The 25,000-nt window shown below is 38.2% G+C and overlaps 2 protein-coding genes and 1 pseudogene across 3 annotated transcripts in view; 1 reads left to right on the forward strand and 2 right to left on the reverse strand.

The window, feature by feature from the left end:
• LOC148726432 (elongation factor G, mitochondrial-like) overlaps nt 1–7,392 on the reverse strand; it is an 89,518-nt gene extending 82,126 nt beyond the window's left edge. The window contains exon 1 of the mRNA XM_088727374.1: nt 3,892–7,392. The gene's annotated coding sequence lies outside the window, so the exon portion shown is untranslated. The remainder of the gene's footprint in view (nt 1–3,891) is intronic.
• Nucleotides 7,393–7,823: 431 nt separating this feature from the next.
• Nucleotides 7,824–9,024, reverse strand: LOC148726437 (E3 ubiquitin-protein ligase DZIP3-like). Its single transcript, XM_088727416.1, has 2 exons — nt 8,812–9,024; nt 7,824–8,592 (listed from the first exon to the last, which is right to left on the reverse strand). The coding sequence occupies exon 2, from the start codon at nt 8,577–8,579 to the stop codon at nt 7,845–7,847; it is 735 nt and encodes a 244-aa protein (XP_088583542.1). The 5' UTR covers nt 8,580–8,592; nt 8,812–9,024; the 3' UTR covers nt 7,824–7,844.
• Nucleotides 9,025–11,344: 2,320 nt separating this feature from the next.
• LOC148726438 (uncharacterized) lies at nt 11,345–22,692 on the forward strand (annotated as a pseudogene). Its single transcript, XR_015989177.1, has 7 exons — nt 11,345–12,417; nt 13,771–14,445; nt 15,224–15,412; nt 16,688–16,704; nt 16,947–17,238; nt 19,940–21,750; nt 21,856–22,692. The product of XR_015989177.1 is annotated as an uncharacterized LOC148726438 (transcript).
• Nucleotides 22,693–25,000: the final 2,308 nt, after the last annotated feature.

Here is a 25,000-nt window from a genome sequence, read left to right on the forward strand (position 1 = left end):
GACTTGATTCTACCACGGTTTGCCGGCCTCCCGGTTTCCCACAGTTTGCACACGTTGGTGTGCCTGAATGTTTAAAGTGTTAAGTAGTGTTATGACGTGCGAGAAATGTCGAGTGCCGAGCTCTCTTTTCTTTTCTGACCCGCGCTTACTTTTCAACGAGAGTTTAACTGCAAAGGCTCTTTGAACATTTCAAAAGTACGTGAGCAGTAGGATTTTGTGTGTACCAGCATAGACGCCATGGTAAGAAAACTGATAACCTTAATTTGTTTTGACATTTTTCAATCAAAGTGATATCGGAATGTGTTAATTGGTTTTCCGTACGATTAGAGTATTAAGCTAAGGGAAGACTGCTTACATTTATTATTTTAAAGAGGTGTATATTATATTACTTTCTTTACTTATTTTTTTCCTGGGTGCGGTGATAGCAGAAATAATTTCTATTTTATTTTCTCGATCAGGCTATTTGAACATCGCAGAAGTACGTTAGAAGTTGGATTCTGTCTGTGCCCTGGACGCCATGGTAAGAAAACTGAAAGCCTTGATCTGTTTTTACATTTGTCAATCAAACATGTAGTTTTTGCCAAAGCAACCTTTTTTCCGAGTTGGTTTTGAGCACATACATGCCTTTCTTGATGAGACACGTCTGCCATAAAATAAGTAAAAAAACGCACACACATAAAACAGGGTGGTAAAGGGAAGGGAAACTGTCCTTCTACAATTCACGAAAAATAAAATCGGCTTATGGTTACTAATTCCCACCTTCGCAACGCAACGAAAACTCAAGCATGTGCTTTTGTTTGCAAAGTATTTGGCAACATTAACTTTGTTCTTTTCAATAAGTTTTCGTTGGAGAAATTTACCGAATTGGCTCTGCTTTACGGCAAGGCGAAGTGAAAGCTCTTTAACGCAGCGACTACATAATGTGATGGTTTCGCGCAATTCTTCACACTCGATGACGTCATGCCCCCCAGCAGATCGCTATCTCGCCGAAACCACCAAAAATACAAACCGCAAATGGAACAGCGTAATGTACAATGGCACAGCGTACATACAGACAGTGTAGCGTTGCGTGAAATGGCTCAGCGTGATGTCGCATGGCACAGCGTACACACGAATGGTGTAGCGTTACGTCGAATAGCTTTTCAGAACATCAGACGCTCCCGCTGAACATTAAATTGCTCAGTATTACATGAAATATTTTAATGTTGTGGCAAATCGTCGAGCTTGCTTGTGGTGTGACGTGAAGGTTGAACTATTTAACGCAACGCTAAACCGTTTGTGTGTACGTTGTAGCATTTGACATTACGCTGAGCTATATCACGCAACGCTACGCTGTTTGTATGTACGATGTATCATTTGACATTATGCCGAACCATTTGACATTACGCTGAGTCATTTCGCACAACGCTACACCATTTGTGTGTACGCTGTACCATTCCACATTACGCTGAGCCTTTTCCCGCAAAGCTACATTGTTTGTATGAACGCTGTACCATTCGACATTATGCTGAGCCATTTCACCCAAAGCTACACCGTTTGTGCGTATGCTGCGCTAGTCCGTATTAACCTGAGTCATTTGACACAAAGCTACACCGTTTGTGTACTGTATTGCAAATGAGCGCTAGACTATTCGCAATTTACCTGGTCCATTTCACAATTTCATGTTCCAACTCGACATGGGCAACTAGACCGTTTATTATTTGGCTAAACTATTTATGTTTAGGCTGTTCTATTTCATGAAGGAAACCCAGACTGTCTATAATTTGGCCATGCCATTCCTTTATTAGCTATGCTATCCTGCAGCTGATCCTTAAACCATCTTTGTATTTACTTATCTATTTGACATCCTTGTAATTTTGGTGGTGACGGCCGCCCATAGGGTTTGCTTTACACGGTAATTGTCAGCTTAGTACAGGGTCATCTACCCACATCTAATAAATAAAAGTTTCCACGCTTAGTAGAAACTGGGAAACAGCAACAATTCGATTTTCTTGTTTGGGTACTCTGCCCACGGGAAATTTTTGTCGATGCCACTTTGTTACAATTACGTTTCCAGGATGTTTCAATTCTAAAGCTCTTCCGCCGTAACTTGAAATCGACTCACAGCCCCTGGGTCCCCGAGGATGACAAGAACCTACCTCGTTTTCGCGTAGCGACAAAGGATTGCGTGACCAACCTGTCTTAAGGGGTAGCAGGTACGCTATCACGCGACGCACTTGTGTAGGTGTGCGTGACATTTGAGTATTATTCATTTAATACATTACACTTGAAGGACGAGAAAAAAATTAAAAGAAAAAAAAGCATTCAAGCGAGAAAAAAAAATTCAAATGCTTCAGTGTGCACCACGGCGACAATGTTGGTGACACCAATCAGATCTTCATGTCAATTAGTGTGTAACTGTATACGTAATTAACAGTTATCACCATTTTCACAACGATCAGCAAGAAAAATACTAAAAACAGTATCAAGAAGCTAGAGTCACTCTTGGCTATCGCCTTGCACGATTCTTAGGGCTCTTTCAAGCTTAGCAGCCTCCCGCGTGCATTCATAACTCATTAGTGTCACGCTGTGCTGTTTCTCAGTTGTGAAATAACTTAAGTGAGGTTCACACATCCCAGGGCCTGGACCGGTAGCCTTCCTCTCTGTCGCCTTATGTTTTCCTGTAAATACTTACACTTATGTTTTTTTTGTTTTTGTTTTTTATCTATGGCTGCTTTTTTAATATTCCTTGTTTAAAAGAAATTACCATTTTAGAATGATAAAGTAGTGAACGGCACTGCACGAACTGAGATAGTAAAAAACTTGTTTTAATCGCCTACGTATGTCAAAAAAGTTGTTGTAGAGGAACTTAAAGATAAGATAAGATACTTTAATGGTATGTACATGCATACGGTAGCCATTCGCTGAATTACGTACAATAACTGTGTAGCTAAAATGTTCTATAAATTACTGGAGATGAAATATTCTATAAAATATACAACTTAAAATTCATACATATTATTATTAATTAAATTGCACAGAAAGTTAAAAAACTGTGCTTGGTGCGGTGGTGCGGTTGATTTTGTAACTAATATCAAACACTCGGCTTCGCCTTAAGTTGGGTTTAGAGCCGAATGTCTTGGGGGAAGCAGGTGGTGTAGTTTATGCTCTTTGTCGTGTAGGATTTTATTAAAAAGTGAATTGCATAAAAAATTGTGATGGTCGAAAAGTGAATCCAAGTCTAATAATACTAACGATTCGTTGAAACATAAGTGAGGGAAAATGATTGATAGAGCTCTTTTCTGGACTCGTTCTAAGTCACTAATTAGTAATAGTATAATAGTATAAAGTTTAATGTCTTTACGTGGGGCATGGTTACCCATATTGCCCGAGCCAGAGGCTCATGTATGAAACGCAAGACAACAACCCACCCATCCCACCCCAGGGGAGGACATCCATCACACAGTAATCTCGTGCGTGGGAAATTAACGTCTCCTACCCCTAACCCTGCAGGAGACGGGACCTCCATTTATTCGTCCCTATCCGAGAAGACTAGAATATCTAAACCATTTTTTGATATTATAGAAAGGCAGCATATTCTTCTCAATTATTAGGTAACTAGGCAGAGATGAATGACAAAGCGGTAAAGCATAGTCAAAGACGGATCTAATCCAATATGTGTAGAATCTTACTAAGTCCGATGTAGGAACCCTGGCACGTTTAAGCTAAGAAAATAAAGTCGTTTAGGCGCTTTCTTGATGGTTTCGTTAATGTGTAAGTTCCAAGAAAGATTGTTTGTAATAGTCGCTCTAAGTAGTTTGGCATTCTCAACAATTTCAAGTACATGGCCGTTAATGAATAAAGGCGGTAGATAAGCATTGTTCTTAGAGAATGATATACGAATTTCCCTACACTTTTTGGTGTTCAGTTGGAACCGGTTGTCAACGGACCATTCCGCCACGGAATCGACATATTCTTGAGCATTACTCGGCTGGCCTTTGAGAATGATTTCGGAAACTGTTTTGTCATCTACGTCCTTCCATGATGATGCGCCGATAATTGAGAAGTCATTGATCACGATGACGAAGAGCAATGGGCCCAACTTAGTTCCTTGAGGAACACCAGAGGGCACCAAACCCCATTCAGATACGCATCCTTTGGCAAGTTTTGTTCTTTGGTGCGGTTGGTAAGGAATCGATAATCCAAATAATGATGGAGTGCGGCAAGTTCGAAGTACATAGGTTAGCGCTCAGGATCTTGTGATCGATCAGGTCGAAGGCTTTCCCATAATCAAACAAGATAATTCTAACAGAAGAGCCGTTGCCATCTGTGGCATTCGTCTCGCAATGAAACATTTCCAACAAAGCTAGGGTCGTAGAGGATTTCGGTACAGCGCCGTATTGACGATCGTATTGATTATAACAAATTAATTGTTAATTGATTAATTATGCAGTGTAAACTTTTATAACAAAATGTTGTAAAAAATAATAAACCACCCTGGTAACTATTGATTATCTAAAGCTGCACCAGTGGAAAATCAACCTGTAGCGGTAGATGACTATTTCTGTTGAAGGCAACAGATACAATAAGTGTTCAGTGCTAACTCTTCTTAAACTATCGGTTTCAATCCAAACTTCAAGAACGTGCTCCTAACTGAGCCTTTATCCTTTCATTTATCAGTTTTGACCAAACACGCATCCCCTCCCCCTCTCCTCCTCTTTTTTCCGCCATAAAATGACTTACAGTCTCTGCACTGCTCTATCCATACACGTAATAAGTCTTTAATATCTCGAAGAACTTGGTTTTGGTCAATAACCCCGTGATTTAGTTCCCTTTTGTCAAAAATTAATTGTTAAAATTACAAAACTGAGGATTGGCTTTTAACCCCTGTATAACTTCATTGCCTGTTTTTTGTACTAATTTTTTACGCACCTCAACTGCCCCTCTCCCTCCCAGGGGGTAGGCTCTTGTAGATTGTCCCAGCGCAATTCCTGGCATAATTTGAAAACAACCAACAAAATTTTTCCACTTTTATTAAAGTAGCACTGTAAGCATAATCAATATACCCTTAATTTCTGTGATGGAAGGGAACATAACCAGAGTCATGACATGCATGTGGTTCAGACTATTTTCAATTTTGCAATGTCCTGGGCGAAGAACTGGTTACTGCAATACTGCATTGCTCGTCGTCTAAAGGACTGCGCATACCGAAAGTAAAGATTAAATCGATCGGAGATTCCGCTTTCACAGGGAACAAGATGTCAAAACATAATAAATGTGTTTTTATGTTTTGTGAGAGGTAGTGAGCAACTGAAGATAAAGATGACATTGCGCTTTAATAAAAAAAAAGTGTAATTTTGAATTGTTTCGTGATTCGTATTTGAAAGCATTTATTTAAAAAAAGAAAGTAGCATAGCCCTCAGCATAACTTGGAATATAATTGGGCAATGCTAGTAGCATTATTTGGTATCATTCTAAGGTTCTATCAGGGGCCGCCCGAGTCCTTGTGCAGAAGAGCGGAGTTGCTCAGGTTAAAGATACTCCAAGATGTCATATTTAGTTTTCTAAATAAATTTCTTGCACATCTATAATGCAGAGTGATACATTTTTGCAACAGAGAGAAAGATTTTGTTCCCTCCGAGTCCTCATTGCTCTAGAGTGCCAACTACACAGTTTAGATTAAAAAAGATACGTCTATCTTATTCAAACTGTTCCCCATCACCACTTTTTTTGTCTTAGTCAAGCTGCGCTAACAAACAGAGCCGAACCGAGATATTAAGTGAAACCTAAGATTTAGGGTCGATTATTTAAACGAAGGTTAAACGTCTTTCACAAAATTCATCTACAATTGAGCCGACACTTTCATTTAAACATTTATTTTTATGAACAGTGTCAAGAGGGACAAAAGCTTATAGTAAAAGGACCTTCATTTAATTAAACAAACCCTCTTAGAATCTCTGAGGATCACTGCTTGCGTAAAATCGCGGATTGGGTTACACCACGTGTAAATAACCGACCCCAAATGTCCAATCTGTGATCCAGTCTAATTTCGGATACGACCCGGCAACTGACTCCTAAAAGGTCATCAAAACTCGCGGTGTATACTACATAAGCTGGGTTCTCAAACGAAAACTTTAACCTCCCACTTTATCTGTCAATACACATCTCTGCATGTAATTTTTTGGAATATAACCTAGCAAAGCTAGACAACTCAAATGAGGGTGACTAATTTATGCAACGATTGATACTTAACAAATAGTAAACACCACAGCGTACACTATTGAGCTATGGCTGCACGCGGGAGGTTGCTAAGCACGAAAGAGACGTAAGAGTCGCGCGAGGCGATAGCCGAGAGCGAGTAGCTTCCTGAGTGCTTAGCAAACCTCCCAAGTGCATCCTTAACACAATAGTGTACACTGTGGCGTTTATCATTTGTTTTATCACATAATATTGTTACATTGTAGCAAAAGAGTTTTCTTTCATTTAACAAATCTTAAGTGACCAGAAAACACAAGCGCGCGCGAAAAGCTAGTCTGCATTTGCTCACGTCAACAGCGTACGCCCATGGGCAAATGGTGGACGCTGAATTGACCATTCAGAGCGCGCGCTTTACTCTGGTTATTTTATAAATGTCATGGCGGACAGTATAGACGAAAATGTAGGCAGTAAAACTTTCTTACAAAATCTTTGCAGTTCTATTTTCATTGAGCGTTACTTTTCACTCCGATTATTGAAATACTTAAACTACCTTGTAAGTCCCTTTGACCCCAAATTAAGATTTTTACTGCCTGCATTTCTTTTCTTGAACTATAAAAATCGATTGAAATTAAAAAAACAAAATATTAATAAAAAGACAGGCATAAAGATGGTCGGTGTCTCTGAGTTTTAGCTTGAAGACTTTCCCGCCATTTATGATTAATAGACTCAGGCAGCGCCAGTGTGGTTAGCTTGCAATTTGGATTCTGTAAAGCTCTACAAGAACTGGCAAAACTGGTATCAGTGATCATATTATCATACAGATATAGTGTGGTTAGCTTACAGCTTGAAAACTGTAAAGCTTCACATAGACTGGAACAACCGGTATCAGTGACTTCATTACCCCCTAGATTAAGTATGATTAGCTTACAGCCTGGATGCCAATACTGATGTGGTAACTCTTGAAGGGTTCCTTCAGGTAGGCAAAGCAGCTTAAGAACTCGCAGTCCTCCACTGTCAATAACAGAATATCAACAGGGAGTTCGACATTGCTTTAATCAGAAGAGGTGTCTGGAAGATCACTCATCAGTGGAAGGGTAACACTGAGCTTTGGTGGGCTGGCTTTATTATTCTGTGCTGATCTATTCTCCCCTGGCATTAGTACTGTCTTTGAAAATGAATGGACTTTTCAGTTTTTTCCATTCATCCATTACAAGTTGTTAGCCGACTCAAATTAAATCAAAGACAACGTAGAAAAGCAAAAGAAAACCTGAGTTATGAATAGTACATCAATGAGCCCTTGACCCTAGGCCTGCATAAAACAGTTTATGCCTACACTATAACTGATAAAACAGTAGAAACATTTCACAGGCATACTCAAGGAAACAAGAACTCCAAGTATTCCCTTTTTTCTCCTAGTATGCATGTCTGTGTCATTCACTGAGTAACATCATCTTTTACTCAAATAATCACACTTCAAATTCATCATCTTCAGTACAAAATTATATCTGAGTTATGAATTTTTTATAGAACATCCCATCATCAAGAAAAACAAAAAAACAAAAAAATTCACCAACATATACATGTTGCTGTGACTTTCCAGACAGAAACGTTGAGAGAAATTATTTTTCTTTCACAATCCACCATATCTAACATTATTAAAAAAGACTTCAAATCAACAAAAGTAAATCAAACAAACCTTCCTTCCGTGAACTTTGCTCAGATATCTCAATGGAATCTTCCAGGTCATCTTCTTTTTTGGCCTTTTTTACCACTTCATCTTCATGTGATTTGTCTCTGATGCAGTCTTCATCCTTCAGCCACTCTCTCAAAAGCTCTTGGTAATGTTCTTCAAGATCTGCATCCATACAATCAATTTCAAGATCATTGATGGTATCCTGATAGCGGACCCCTCCAATGCGCTGAAAGGTGTCTTTGATGTCATTCCAGTAGGAACTGAAGGTTGGATCATCAACAGAACCACTGGTAACATGGCTGTAAACTTTGTCTCTGAGGATCTTGATGCGAGTGATGTCAGCTGCTGGAGTGGTGTCTGTTACCAGAGGAAGGTCATTCCGGCCAGAGGCAGGGAGAGTCAGACCCCAAATGTTCCTCAGAAGAAGTATCAGCAGGGAGCTTTCAAAGTTTATTGAGGAAACTGATGATTTCACAGCAGGATACAGTTTTCCCCACTGGGAGGTACTCAGGACTCTTTTCTTTCGCAGTGTTTGCAATTTTGCACGATTTGTAGCATCAGTCAGAACAGTCTGAAGGTGTCCTGGTGGACATATCCCGTCAAAGATCTCCCTTAACACACAGGATCCAACATCGACGAGAAGGCGACACAGCTGAGCATAATTTGAGGTTTCTTTGGTAGAAGGACAAGATGGAGCAGGGGAAGCCATGAGGAGATGTCTCCTGTAAGGATGTGGTTTAACTGAATTATTGTCGGTGACATTACAAAACATCAAATGTAACAAATCTGTCATAAATTTAACACCAAAATACTAAAGTATCATACAGCATTAAGCAAATGTTTACAATATAATGGTCACCTGACAGGCTCATTGAACAATTTGATGACAATCGATAAATTTCTGATAATTTTCCAGCACTGGAATGTGGCCGATAGAAAACACGTCTCCAAGAAACAGGAAGTGCTGACCAAAGCACTAATCCACGAGTTTTCACAATTTTCTCCCTTGTGATTACAGGAATCAAGCTGAAAAGTATAATATGCACGAATTGTTTTACCTTGAAAAAAATTGGCCACTCAGAAACACTGAATTAGAATAATTTAAAGTAGAGTTCAACCGCAGCCAACTCGAACAAAAGCCATGTTTCAATCAAGACTTCACTGAACCGACAGACTGGTTATCAGTCCTAGTTAGCAAGTGTGAAGGAGAGACTGGGAGATATATATGACTCCTCTTTCATGTGCAAGGTACTGTTTAAGGTAGCCTCTGAGACAGTGAATTGTCATAGTTTTGGAATTTATGGGTACACCAAAAAGCTGTTACAAGGCCTTTATAGATTATGCTAGCATAATTTTTGGCATAATTTCAGCAAACTAGCATAATTTCTGCCAAGTAGCAATGCTAGCATAATTCCCTTTTTTTGATAATAATCGGATCATTTTTGGTGCTACAATTTGATCATTGTTCATCTCTACTCCCAAGCACTTGGTGACGTTATTTGATGTTTTAAGTTTTAGTTCTGGTAGTAACATCTGAAGTTCACTGTGAATCACTGAGCGGCGTATGAAACGGTCTGAGCCCGGGTTAACATGAACCACATGTTTATTTGAATTCATTGTGGATTTGTTGCATTTTCTTGTAGACCAACAGCTTCCCATTAAAAAATGTATTTTTTGGACTTATTTGCAATTTTTTTCAAGGAGCATAATTCAAAAAAAAGGGGCATAGTTTTAGCATAATTTTGCCAAAAAAAGCAATGCTATTGGCATAATAATATGCTCCCTTTACTTGTAGCATAATCTATAAAGGCCTGGCAGAATGCCATTCTCTCTTCTCTGTCTAAATACTAATTATCAGCTCTCATCAAAACTTCTTTTGTTTAGAATGCTCTTTCTGAGGTTCCACAGGATTTCCTCAGAGCTACAGTATTGTAAAAGCTTTCGGAAATTTTAATGAATCCCACCCCCCAAGTAAGGGAAAAGGCACTGGGAGCGAGGTTGGGTGAAACCACCAAGTCATTTTGCTCAGCTATGACAAAGTTTTAGTTTCATAAATACTTTTTCTTTACCTTTCTACGAGTTCTAAAAAATACGTTTCTCTGATATACAGAGGAACTTTAAAGAAAAGGAAGTAAAAAGGAATTCTTAACAGCCAACTGAGCCTTCTACCGGTACTTAAGACAGAAAACGAAAAACTTCTACATGCTGATTTGAAGTACTTCAGCTTGGTTTTCACATAAATTGGTGTCAAAATGGCAAATATGACTTAACATAAGTAGATAACTCTCTGTAACTCACTCAGATCACAAATTCAGAGAAATGAAATTTTGCACTACAAGGCTAGCATTTGAACATAGCTCAGCTGGTGTTCATTTCAGCACATCTCACTTGTTCTACACATCATTGAGAGGTAGTCTCTCTAAAAGCAGTAATGTGCATTTCAGTTCAAAATATCAATTCATTTCACAATTTTCCCATGAATCTCTTTTTAATTTAAAATAAATGAAACCACTGTTTCTTTTAAGTACTGTAAAATAATTTTTTCAGGCGAAAATTGCTTCAAAGGCCCATATTTGACCCATATTTGACAGCATCAGTCATCAAAAATGGCACAAATTGAAATTGAAAGCAGCATTTTTGTGGAATTCAGTTATTATCAATTCTCTCGAAAATGAATTGATATTCAGCCAAATGAAGAATGCAGTGGTTTGTTTCACTGTAAGGTCCCCCTAACTTGAGAATATGTGCCGAATCAATTTTTTGGCTGCTGCCACAATATTTTGAAAATGTTTGATTTTTGGCCACATTTGCTCTTAGGAAAACCAAGAAAATCCTCCTACAGAAGCAGGACAATTTGGCAACTCCAACCAATTTACAATACTTCAGAGAATGGTATGGTGGTTTTTATCCCCACATTGTAATTTCCAAGCCAGATATGAAAGTTACAAAATAATTAAAATGATTTAAAGTTCAGTAAATTTGTTTCCAATTGAGGAATCTGATCTCAATTTTTGGAAGAAATTTGAAATTTCACTTTCACCTGTGCATGAAATTCAAGTTCAAAAATTATCCTCAGGTTAGCTGCACCTTGAGCAAGTAAAATAGAAAAGGCTGAAAAAAAAAAGCTTCCACAGGACTAAAAACTTTGCCTCTTGGGCATCTCCTGTTCTGAAGATTAATACACACCATTTTAAATTAATACTTGTTTTATTGTCCCTCGCAAGTGGAAAAAAAGGGGAAAACAAATCACATACACAAAGTTACTGTGAAACATGTGATTCATGTCGTTCAGAAATTATATGAGTAATGTGAATGCACTGAAATGCGATTGTCAGCTCAGTTAGAGTTAAATGACACAAAGATCCATATTTTACTCCATAATTTAGCGTTTCTGAGTGGCAGATTTTTTTCAAGGTAAAACAATTCGTGCATATTTTACTTTTCAGCTTGATTCCTGTAATCACAAGCGAGAAACTCGTGAAAACTCGTGGATTAGTGCTTTGGTCAGCACTTCCTGTGTCTTGGAGACGTGTTCGTATTTTCGTATTGTTGCTCTGAGTTATATCCTTTATTTCTCTATATTTTTTAACGTTGATTCCCCGGTTATCTTTCGTTTTTATTAGTGAATTCAATCGGCCACATTCCAGTGCTGGAAAATTATCAGAAATTTATCGATTGTCATCAAATTGTTCAATGAGCCTGTCAGGTGACCATTATATTGTAAACATTTGCTTAATGCTGTATGAGATTTTAGTATTTTGGTGTTAAATTCATGACAGCTTTGTTACATTTGATGTTTTGTAATGTCACCGACAATAATTCAGTTAAACCATATCCTTACAGGAGACATCTCCTCATGGCTTCTGCCACTCCATCATATCCTTCTACCAAAGAAACCTCTAATTATGCTCAGCTGTGTCGCCTTCTCGTTGATGTTGGATCATGTGTGTTAAGGGAGATCTTTGACAGGATATGTCCACCAGGACACCTTCAGACTGTTCTGACTGATGCTACAAATCGTCCAAAATTGCAAACACTGCGAAAGAAAAGAGTCCTGAGTACCTCCCAGTGGGGGAAACTGTATCCTGCTGTGAAATCATCAGTTTCCTCAATAAACTTTGAAAGCTCCCTGCTGATACTTCTTCTGAGGAACATTTGGGGTCTGACTCTCCCTGCCTCTCGCTGGAATTACCTTCCTCTGGTAACAGACACCACTCCAGCAGCTGACATCACTCGCATCAAGATCCTCAGAGACAGAGTTTACAGCCATGTTACCAGTGGTTCAGTTGATGATGCAACCTTCAGTTCCTGCTGGAATGACATCAAAGACACCTTTCAGCGTATTGGAGGGACCCGCTATGGGGATGCTATCAACGATCTTGAAATTGATTGTATGGATGCCGATCTTGAGGAACATTACCAAGAGCTTTTGAGAGAGTGGCTGAAGGATGAAGACTGCATCAGAGACAAATCACATGAAGATGAAGTGGTAAAAAAGGCCAGAAAGGAAGATGACCTGGAGGATTCCATTGAGATATCTGAACAAAGTTCAGGGATGGAAGATTTGTTTGATTTACTTTTGTTGATTTTAAGTCTTTTTAATAATGTTCGATATAGTGGATTGTGAAATAAAAAGGATTTCTCCCAAAGTTTCTGTGCGAAAAGTCACACCAACATGTACATGGAAGTGAATTTTTGTTTTTTTTCTTGATGATGGGAAGTTATATTATTTTGTAAAAAACTCATATGAAGCTAAGATATAATTTTGTACTGAAGATGATGAATTTGAAGCCTGATTATTTGAGGGAAAGATGATGTTACTCAGCAAATGACACAGGCTTGCATACTAGGAAAAAAATGGCAGCACAAGGAGTTCTTTTCTCCGTGAATATGCTGATGAAATTTGTGTCCTGTTTTATCGGTTAGTGTGGGCATAATTGAGGTTATTTCGCAGTTGGTGAGCGCGTACGATTTTTATTCACAAAGAGTGAATAAAAATCATACAGGCGAACTAACTGTGAAATAACTTATTTATTATACACATACTGAGATTCATAAGCAAACAGAACTCAGAGATAAACATATCTTTACTTTCTTTCAAAGGATAGTAACGCGCCGTCAAGCTGCCTTTCGGGAGTTGCACTGAAATTGTTTCCTTGTAAAACACTTCTTTACATCTTTACACCTAAATTATTAAGCGAAAATGCCGTTAAAAGGCAGAACTAGGCAGAATAAATTAAGACATCCTGAAAATAATTTATGTTGAAATAGTTCTATGGAAGTTCAAAATTTTGAAATAAAGAAGTGAAAACCCGAGACTTACCTCGGTCCATTTGTATTTTATCACCTTTAAAAACAAGAAATTCGTGGAACAGATGGACCTCATGTTTGGTCCTTTTCTTGATGTTTTCATTCTCGTGACCGTGTATGAACTCTTCTACTGATGAATCTAGGCTCTGGAAACGGTTAGTCTGATTTGAAGCCATCTTTCTAAAGAAAAATGCACCTAAACTCTTAGAAATGTGCTATTTGTCAGTCAAGAGGAGCGGCAAGCCAGCGACACAGTTTTGTTCACTAGTGAAAATAATGATATAGCCAATCAGCGCGTTAATACGTCGTTTTTCACTTATAGTGAAAAAAAATCATATGACCAATGAGCTGGCTCTTCTAGCACGAAGAGACTATTTTAATCTTGATGCTTTTTGGTGCGTAAATCTTGATGGTTTTTGGTGCGTAAATCTTGGTATGAATGTAATGAACTGTTTTACGCATGGTCAAGGACTCATTGATACATGTATATTATTGATAACTGGTTTTCTATTCTCTTTCTACGTTGTCTTTGATTTCATGTGGATCAGCTAATAACTTGTAATGCATGAATGGAAAAATACTAAAACTCCATTCTTTGTTTTCAGAGACAGTACTAGTGTCAGGGGAGAACAGATCAGCACAGAATAGTAAAGCCAGCCCACCAAAGCTCAGTGTTACACTTCCACTGATGAGTGATCTTCCAGACACCTCTTCTGATTGGAGCAAATATGTCAAGCTCCCTGTTGATATTCTGTTATTAACAGTGGAGGAATGTGAGTTCTTAAGCTGTTTTGCCTACCTGAAGGAACCCTTTAAGAGTTACCACAACAGTATTGGCTATGTGTACTTTGGCTGCATGGGTGATGATCAAGGAAAGAAAATGAAAATCGCATTGATGAGGTGCTCCAAAGGTCGTGATGTTCCTGGGGGCTCTTTGTCTGTTTCAAAAGATGCCATCTTACTCTTGAGACCCAAGGCTATTTTTTCTGTTGGTGCCTGCAGTGGTTTGGACAGCAGAGAGGCTAAGCTAGGAGATGTGATTGTTTCAGCAAAGCTGATAACAGCTGCACACAAGACTCCTCCCAGCAGAGATATTGGTAACTTGATCAAACATGTGGCTGATGGGTGGAAGGCACCTTTACAAAATGCTGATGAATATAATGCCAAAGTGCACTGTGATGGAGTGTTTCTGAGTATCTCAGAGGCAAACAAGGACATGATTGGTCAACATCCTGAAGCAATTGCAGTTAAAATGGAAGGTGGAGGTGAGAATCATGTTAATTATGATGATTTATGAGTCAAAGATACAGTATTTGCACCTGTAGCAAGTGTTTTTAGAGAAGCTGTGCTAGAATTGTTCCAACTGGCTCAAGAAACTTTGCAGGAATTGTATATGCAAATTTGATTTTGTTTTAGGCTAGTGTTTGGTAGGAAGATGTTTTTGTAAGGGTGAAGGTAACAAATTAATTAATTTGCAATTGATTTGCCCCTTCAGGATGTCATGATTTGTCAAAGTTGTGTCTTCTAAAAATGTAGGAAGTATCTTGCTGAATTGTTTGAGGTCTGGGGAGTAGAATCGCAGTCCTTATTAACCCCCTTAACTCCCCAAACTGATCAAAAAAGAATTTCTCCTTCCTAGATCAATATGATATCAAGCAGACAAGAAATAAGAATAGAACAAATATCAAGAAAGGGATTATTAGTAGATCCAAAACCCAATTCTCCCAACCAACATTATAGGATAATTAGATCTAAGGAGTGAAAGAGTTCACTCTAATTGATAACATTTTGTGTCTTGAGAAATGTAAACTGGAAATTGATTTTACAGTCTTGGTGTACAAGTTTTCTTGTAAACATTGGTTGCACATGTAGGGACTTACACTAACCTCTTTCTGTGATGGGTATGTTTACCAGAAGCTAGAAAGTGAATCTGTGTGAACTTCAATTGAACAATAATTATCACAAGGATGCAAAGAAATAAGCTTATATGGTAAAGAGACAAGTCAATGTTAAGAGACATTCATGAATGTTTTTTTTTTTCAGGAGTGTTTGCAGCAGCCCATGATTTTAAGACAGAATGGGTGGTAGTCAAGGGCATCAAAGAGTTTGCAAATGAAAGGCAGTCTTCAAGTGAGAAATGGAAACAGATTGCTTGTGTGATGGCGGCATCTGTTGTGGCCAACATTTTGAGTGATTCAGTCATATTCCAAGATTGGCCTCACTATAATGCAGGTATTTCTGTCTCAATCTTTTTTTTTAAGGGATAGATGTGATTTAGATCTAAGTTCCCACAGCATAACCTTGTATGGATTGCAATCAGAATGAGTCATTCAGTATCAGTTTACAAAATAGGAAATCAATCAAGTTACACTAATTTTGATTCCAATAATTAAGTTGAACATGCTTTCTTTAAACCATTACACCCTGATATCGGTATTCATATTCCCCATACTTTTCTCTATACATTTACTTGGGAACTGACTAGGAGAATTCATTTAACAATCAAAGCTTCCTAGTTTGGCAATAATTTCCTCTATTCCCGTCATCTTTATGAATGACTCAGCAGTATTACTGTAATGAAAAAATAGATGCAGGCTACTCAAAGGATTTAAATGGTTACTGTAAGTGTTAGGGAGAAACTTTTGGTTACATTGAGGGAGGTAACAATGGCTAACAGTTCATTCTGCGAGTGAGGAGAAAACCTGTATTCTGTCGTTAGCTTGGTTTATGGAGAACTGACAGAGGCTAATGACATCTACAAAAGAGATTTCATGTGATTTGAAATACATTCCAGGGCCAAATTGCAACACATCAAATTGTTTTCACGCGTTTTACTCCCCTGATCTCATTAGAAACTCACCCTACCATCTGCCATTAACTCTTATGATGTTCTTTTGAATAAATTGGTATGAGATCAATTTTTAATCCCTTATTGATATTTATTTTCGTTCTCATCACTTGTCTGGTTGATACTGTATTGATATTGTAAGAAGAAATTCGGCCTTGGTCACTCATGACATTAAACTAATAAAGAAGATTAAACTAATAAAGAAGACTTATTGAGTGATATGTGTACAACTGTATTTTGATGTTGGAAGTTTTTGGAATGGGAAGGAAAGTGATGGATGCCAGCTCACATATTTACGTTTTTTTTTTTTTTTTACCTTTTTCTTGGAACCTGAAATTGATATCACATTGGTTTTAGACTATTTTAAGTGAATGTCTTAAGAACAAATTGGTTTAACATTTATACTCCTATGATTCCGTTAGTAATTATTGTCTTCACTGTCTGCCACATAATTCTTATGATGTTACTATGAAAAACTTTTTGTTGGGTCAACCAACAATCCCCTTGTTGATATATTTCTTAATTCTCATCACTTGTCTGCTTGATGTTGTATTGATATTGTAAGGAGAAATTCTTTCTCGGTCACTCATCAGAGTTAAAGGGTAAAACTGGGTTAGATGTTTATTGAGTACATTTTTTCCAACTTTGTACCTTTTCAGTGAATTCGGAAGGGGGGGTAAGAATTACTTCTCCGTCTTTGCTGCCCCACCCCCCCCTCTCTCCTCTACTTAGAAGAAAATTAGGAAGTTGCCAAAAGTCAGAAGAGTAATTGAAAAAATAAAAAACTCACTTGTTTATTTAAGGGGGGTGTGTTGCTAGGGAATTTAAATTCATTACACACAGCGATTAATCTAGTTACAGTAAGTATTTCACTTTCATCAGAGACAAAACTCAAAAGAATTATTATTTTGAACAGGTTTACCTGAGAAACCCACCATCACAAATGTAGAAAGTGAAGTTGACAAAAATTTCACTGTGACCTGGTCAGAAGTAGAGGCTAATAGCAGTAATTGCAGCATTAAATACCGTCTAGAATGGACGAAACAACCCATGACTCAATCCACAGAACTGGTTCAACGGGGAAACATTGTGGAAACTCACTACGAGATAACTGGTCTCGAGTATGACGCAGAGTACGAAATGCAGCTGTTTGCTGTCAACAAACAAGGGGACAGTGAGCCAGACGTCAGAACATTTAAGACAAAGAGTGGTATGTGCTGTACCTTAACTTTGAGTAGAATAGTTGCAAATGAAATAAATAAATAAATAAATATATAAATAGTTGGGTCCTAAATCCAGGGTAGCACTGCTTTTCGTAAAACAAAGAATCGAGAAACATCGTGACAATAGGTTTAATACTCCTACCGCAGCACTTGTAAAAGAAAAGACAATGATTTCCCAAACTTTTTCGAACACGCTTGAGGCCCATATTGTGAACTTGAAGTCATGATTTAATATTCTGGCCTATATGTTTACTGTAAATATTTTTTCAACTATGTACCACCTGATTGTAGACCAAATCTATACCAAACGTTTTCTGAACTTATAGGCTACCTGCAAGTCACATTAGTTGATCTCCCCTGAAAATTCTACGACCCTATCGTTAGTTCCACATGCATAGTTCCTCCTTTGCCAACTATGCCTATGATATCCATTTTTAGCACTCCTTCAACATTCCTCAAGGTAATGTCTCCTGCTTAGTTGTTCCCTGGGAATCCATACAAATTACTTCTCGATCTTTTCAACTCCACCTCCACTCTCCTCGTACTTAAAAAAAAAGCAGCAGGTTGCAAGGTTTCAGAGAAGTAATTAAAAAATCTAAAACATCCTCTGGTCTACTCAAAGGGGAGGGGAGGCCTCTGTCACTAAGGAATTCGAATTCATTAAGCACATCACTGAATGTAGCAACGCTCCGCCTTGGAACGGTTTTTAACCACATTTTTCACCCCGACTGTACTCCCAAACTAGATGAGAACGGAACCAACTGTCACAGCATCTGTTTCAACATGCGTCGTTTGATGATGTAAATATTTCTTTAAGAGCCCGGGGCTATTCAGGCAAATAGGTTAACTTAACGGGGGCAAACGAAAGACTAATTTGTCGACAATTTTGTCGTCAATTGCAGATTTAGACTTTCTCATGAAGTTAGGTAAACTTGAAAACTTCAAAAATGGTTTTAAAGTATTCAAATTCAAAAATCTTCTCTTAACTCCACCTCGGCGGCCTTCTTGATCTTCAAAGTAGCGGTGAAGTCGGAACGCTGTTTTAATTACAAATTGGTGTTTTAAGGACATCCATTACCTAAATGTTCCGAATTGGTCACGAATCAGAAAAAGAAATCTGCTTAAGTGTAAACCAGATCTGAGATATCGTGCACTTGAGAGATCCTCACTGACTTATATTTAAACTCAATGGAGTCCTTCCTACCAGAGATTAAGAAATAGAAAAACTGGTTTTTCAAAATTGACGGAAATATCTATTTCTGAAATTAGTTACGAGGGTTCTTAAGTGTGATGGAGTTTGAGAAATGTAGATTTTTCTATCTTTCATGGCTGTAAGTGACTTAACAAGACCGGTCAAGCGTCCTTAATGATACGTCACGCAACCCTTGTCAAGTTATTCTGACTACATTCCACTCCCCTCTGAAGGATAAATTTTTCATGAAATCCATTGTTTTTGTTTCAAACCTTATCAAGCGAAAGGGGGAGGGAGAGATTTGTTAAAAATTAGTACGAATTGCAACCTACCATTAATTCTCGTGCGATTTTATTGGATACCTAAGTTATCAGGCAATAACTTCCGTCTGCAACGATATTTGTCCTCTGATGGTTTCCGTCAGAAAGAAACAAAGCTAGTGAAAAAAAAAGCCAGCTCTAAAGTTTTCTCTTATCATCTCTATTTCCTTTTATTCACACACAACAAAAAGAAAGTCGTTTTGTTGAGTCCAGTGATAGTGGTATTAAAAAGCTGCTCGCATATACCCATCCACCGTCAGATCAACCCTGGCTTTTTAAAGAGCGGTTTTCGCGCAATATGAAAATTAAGAGTTACAAAATAAATACACTCTTTTCTGGTTTGCTGACTGATAGTGTTCGTGGCTCGGAGACTGTCCTAATGATGTTACATTTTCCCTCGAAACTTCGCTTCTAGGCCTTGTAAGATAGACTGAGGGTAAAGTTACCGAATCCCGATTGGCTGAGACAGAAGGCATTTTTAAATTAATTTTGGTAGTTGCCCCAGGCAAGTACCAAAATTTAGAAAACGTTAGAATAGGTTACCTTTGCCTTAAACTTTTGTTATCATTGCTGGCAAATGTTTTTCATCATGGTTGCTTTCCTTTTTTTGACGTTGTACAAAAATAAAACTAAGTGAAAACTAAAATGGCTTTCCACGAACGTGCGTAACAGCGTGCGTTCTTGATCTTCTTATTAGATTTCTGAAAGCACGCGTGAAATTAATCCTTAATTTTCCTCGGCTCTATGCAATGACCCCTCCAAATATTCCCTTTTCACACAGTCTCGCAGTAGTGGACATTGTCAGCTGATATACCAGCCGCCCGAAAGGATTTGTTTACCTAATATACTTGATTTTTAAGGAAGAAATAACGCTTTAACGAAACAACCTTTCCATCCTTTGGACAAGGATCGATTTCTCAACTGATAAACACAATAGTCACTTTTCAAGCACACAGCTCTGTGTTAATGTCCCTGTGCTGAATTCGATAGAAAGTATTTAAACTGCATTTACTCGTGGTCACATAATAAGATATTTTCCTTCCCCATTTGTTCAGCCGTAAGTCCCTACACAAATGCTTTAAAAGTTCAACCCTGTGGAGTAAGAATTAAGGTACACAAACTGCTCTCCTCGCGTTCTTGTTATTTATTAAATATTTTCCCTTTCTTATCCTTCAGCCATCACTGCCTACACTACAGCTTTAAAGACTTCCATTACAGACCAAACGGAGTTCCAACCCAAACTGCTAGCCTCTCACACCATTTCCAACATGAAAACGGATGAAATATTCACTAATCTTCTCATACAACATGGAAGAAAAGGCCTCACCAGGAATGACGAGACATTTTCAAGGAGTGAAGAGACATATTCAAGGAGTAAAGACATTGAGTATTTCGGAAAAGTCAGCGGTACTCCAGTGAAGCACTGTGATGAAATATTTCTTGGCACGAGTAATGATCAGAAGGATCCTAATTCTATTCTTGTCGTTGGAAAAGCAGGGATTGGAAAATCTCTGTTTTGCCAAAAGGTGATTCGCGATTGGGCCAACAACAAATTATTCCAAGCAAGAGAAAACACTAAAATCCCAAATTTTAAATTTGCGAATTTGCTTACTTTCCGTCAATTGAATTTGCTTGAAGAAGAGCCTGTGACCTTGCGAGAAATCTTAAACTTTTCTTCAATATTACATGACCTTACATTTGAGTATATTATAAACCATCGCGAAGAAGTTTTGATTATCCTTGACGGCTATGATGAGTATTCCCATCAAGATTACATCACTGGAAACTCGGGGAAAAATTATCAGAATGACGCTAAATGTAAAATGCCGGTGGCCGCATTATGTTCAAAACTCATCAAGGGAGAGATACTGAAAGGTTCTGTCGTTGTTGTAACCTCGCGGCCTGATGAATCGGATAAGCTGGGAGGAATCCGTTTTAGACGGTACCTAGAAATTGTGGGATTTTTTTCAAAACAGGTTAAAGAATACATTGAAAAGTACTTCAGTGAAAACGAAAATATGAAGAGCGCTGTGCTTGAACATGTCATGAAGAATGAGAACCTAGTCAGTTTTGCTCATATTCCTATGCTCTGTTATCTGTTGTGCTTCGAGATGGAGTATACTCTAAACGAAACAAGAAATCCTCGTGACCTTCCTGTCTCAACAACCGACATTTACACAAAACTTATTGATATTTTTGAACTTAAGCACTGCTCTGAGTCAGAATACAGACACAAAGAAATTCCTAACAAATTCAAGCCTCCTCCGGTCATTAAAACCACATTAGAGAAATTATCAAAACTTGCTGCTAAACTGCTGCTTGAAAGGAAGCCAACTTTTGATGAAAGCGAGATAGAAGGCGGTTTTGAGTTGGAAGAAGTCAACAAACTGAAAGGTAGTGGTCTTCTTTACTGTGGTGAGCCTTATAGGACTGGTTCGATCAGAACCACGAAACACTTCAGCTTCACACATCTCACTGTCCAAGAATTCTTAGCCGCCCATTGGTTTGTAAAGGAAAATTGTATTCCAGTCAAGAAATGCTCTGAAATGGTTTTCCAATTCATGGCTGGCATTTTGTCAAGTGAGGGAAAAGAGGAACTGATGGAAAAGTTGTTGACCAGTAGTCAAGTTTCAGGGAATAATACTCGATTTCTCTGAGCAAAGTGTCTGAGTGAGTATCAAGGCAAAGAATTCGCTAAAACGTTTATCAGGAATCATCCGCAAGCGTTCAGTAGTTCAGACGGCGTCATGCGTCTTGATGGTTTATCAGATATAGACAGCATTGCATTATCATTTGTATTGGACGTTATCAGTGAACTAAATAAAGAGGAAGCTGGAGAGGCACAACACAAATGTTCTGATAAGTTCGTCCCAGTTAAGGATTTGAGACTTTTTAATTCCCTCCTAACAATGTCTGGAATACAACGAGTCTGTAATTCACTGATCAATGAACACTCTCTTGTGTCTGAATTGATTATAGAAGGACCAGTCGTAAGTAATAATAAGATCACTGATCCCGGTGTTGCCAGTCTATGTGAAGCTTTACAAAATCCAAGCTGTAAGCTAACCACACTAGATCTGGCATGTAATGAGATCACTGATACCGGTGTTGCCAGTCTATGTGAAGCTTTACAGCATCCAAGCTGTAAGCTAACCACACTATATCTGTTGGGTAATAAGATCACTGATACCGGTGTTGCCAATCTATGTGAAGCTTTACAGCATCCAAGCTGTAAGCTAACCACACTAAATCTGTTTGGTAATAAGATCACTGATACCGGTGTTGCCAGTCTATGTGAAGCTTTACAGCATCCAAGCTGTAAGCTAACCTCTCTAGTTCTGGCTGATAATGATATCACTGATACCGGTGTTGCCAGTCTATGTAAAGCGTTACAGAATCCAAGCTGTACGCTAACCAGACTAGATATTGGGAGTATATTTAGTATTAGTGAGTTAAAAAAAAAATCTGTTCAAGCCATAGTGGAGAAATACAGACCAGGTTTTGAACTTACAATTTAGAAATATAGCTATTTAAAACACTTTCTGTAAAAGTGGGAAGCAGCGTCAAACTAATCAACATCATTAGCTTACAAGAGATCTCGCCAATTTATTTTAATGATCTTAATTTTAAGCTAAATCTTAAAAAAGGAACAGTTACGAAATGGTTAGAAACAGAATATTTTGAATCATTACTGATCATAGTAGAACTTTATGGTAAAAGGCTGTCGTGAAAGCAGCTTGAAGCCTGAAAACGTTAATAGTTTTTTTGGACTTGATAGTTTATTATTATAGGTACTCAAAGTAACTTTTGTAGATCTTTTTTTGTGGGTCAACGAGAGTTACAAAGTACTTGAACTGTTATAGCTCAATGTGAGTAAAATAAAACGATTGTTGTAAATAGAATCGCATTGAATAAAGAATTTGTTGATAGGCTGCTCGCTGGGAATGTATTGCTTCCTATACCTTTGGTTTGTGGGTTTAATTGCCTGAACCTTTTTACTCTCAAGATCTGATTGTAGATTCTCCCCTCTAGTTCATACACATTTCCTAGTTAATTAGTTACGAGAATTTGGTGTTAGATTTGTAGTACTAAGTGTTAAATTCTCATTACCTGTTTGCTAGATAATATATGGATATCATAGGGAGAAGTTACATGTTAATCACTTCTGGCATTTTCTGAGAAAAGGCTTGTTTTCTTGCACTCACTCGATTTCGAACTCATTCTTGAGCCATTCTTGAGCCGAGCCAATTATTGCAAAGATAGGTTGCGGGATTAAATCTTTTATTGCGTGAACCAAGCCAATTTATCGTACAGGTTTATGCCTTCAGTAGTTTTTCTTTTTTGCGTGCACCGTTATATGACGTAAAACCGAAGGAGAGTGCAGATCACGGTTAAGTTGTTGAAGTGAGCGCTAACAGGGAAGTTTTAATTATTTAATACAAAAATCGCTCTCTAGGCCATGGTGACACAGACTTCAGATTCCACGTTGCCCTGTATATGCTACGTAATAGATTGCAGATTACGTGAAAATGTGGAAAGGAAAAAAAGTTAGCACACGAGGCTCAGTCGAGTGTGTCACTAGCGGATGTGAGAATCGCGTTCCAAAGGCCTTTGCCCTTAATTCCCACCTCAAGCTCCACCCCTCCACCTAATTAAGTTAGTGACGAGCTTTTGTTCGGCTTAGACATAGTTAGTAGAGGGTTCCCCTCTACTAACTATGGCTTCGATAACAATCAAGTATGCGGCATGGTCCTGGTCGATTATCGAAAGGCTTTCGACATCGTGGACCATAAGCTATTGTTGCGCAAGTTGGAGCTGTACGGTATAGTCACCCGGGAGCTTGCCTGGTGTCACTCTTATTTGTCGGATCGGAAGCAAATTGTCCGTGTAAATAGGAGTGACTCAAGCGAAGCTTTGACGTTGCATGGAGTCCCTCAGGGCAGTATTTTAGATCCTTTATTTTTCATTTTGTTTATTAACGATTTGCTCTTGTATACAAGTGCTCAGTTGGACCTTTACGCAGACGATATGGCTGTCAACGCTTTTGCGGATGTGAAAAACTTAGCCAACTTAAGTTCCTCACTAAATAAGTCTGTCTCTGAAATTCAATTTTGGGCTTCAGCAAATAAGCTCCCCTTAAATGAAGACAAGACTAAAGTACTCACGATCACTGGGAAAAGATGTGGGGCTGACATAAATGGAAGTGACATAGTTGTTACTGTAAACGGAAAACAGCTCAATAATGTGGATTGTGCTACCTTATTAGGAGTAGAAATTGACAGCAAATTGTCATTTAATGAACATATTGAGAAAGTATGTAAAAAGATGGCCTCTAGAATCGCAATGCTGCGTAAGATTCGAGCCTGTTTACCTCTTAAACAGCGACTTCAGCTTTATAATATCATCATTCGCCCTGTTAGGTCTTACGCCAACGTGGTTTGGGCAAATTGCGACAAAGAATCGGTTTATTATGTATTAAGATTGCAAAAACGTGCGGCACAAGTTATTTGTTATGCCGATCGCACGACACCATCAGTTGCTTTGTTTAACAAGCTAGGTTGGATTCCGTTTTATGAGGAACATAAGATAGATAAATGCAAAATAATGTATAAGCGAATTAATGGGCGTTTGCTGAATTATCTTAATGAACACCTAATTTTGAATAATAAGCGGCACTCCCGCAACACTAGATATTCAAGCATTAATGCTGTTTGTCCTAAATACAAAAGAGAATCAGAGAGAGGACGCTCTTTCGCTGTCTCGGCTACAAGGCTGTGGAATAGTATACCTCTTGAAATTAGGAAACTAGATTCTATGGCATGTTTTAAAAAGAACATGTTTGCCAAGATTTTTAAGGAACAACAATGTTTGCATCATTTTACTATTTAATAATATCTTCTTAATTGAATCTTGTCTTATTTCAAATACTTATTTTAAATGTTTACATATTTTAGCTGACATATTTATCTGATTATACAGTTGTGTAATCTGTGAGGGCCACAAGTTTATTAGCCTCTTGCTATTAAGTGCTACCCTCTTTAAATAAAGACTTTCATTCATTCATTCATTCATTCACTCCCAACTAAGGGAAAGGCCCTGGGAACGAGGTTGACTGATGTGACTGTAAATGATGGCGTAAGAGTGGCCTAATGCAATTATTCTCGCTTTGAATTCATTCCAGATTGATCCTGTCCATGTTTTCTTTTCTTGTCGGCACGTTCTTTTCCTTTCTTGTTT

Source organism: Stylophora pistillata, chromosome 7 (genome assembly GCF_964205215.1).
Source record: "Stylophora pistillata chromosome 7, jaStyPist1.2, whole genome shotgun sequence".
NCBI classification, from domain to species: Eukaryota; Metazoa; Cnidaria; class Anthozoa; order Scleractinia; family Pocilloporidae; genus Stylophora; species Stylophora pistillata.

Bases quoted from the DNA above. Each gene is read 5' to 3' on its own strand.
- LOC148726437 (XM_088727416.1), bottom strand. From the start codon at position 8,579: ATGGCTTCCCCTGCTCCATCTTGTCCTTCTACCAAAGAAACCTCAAAT.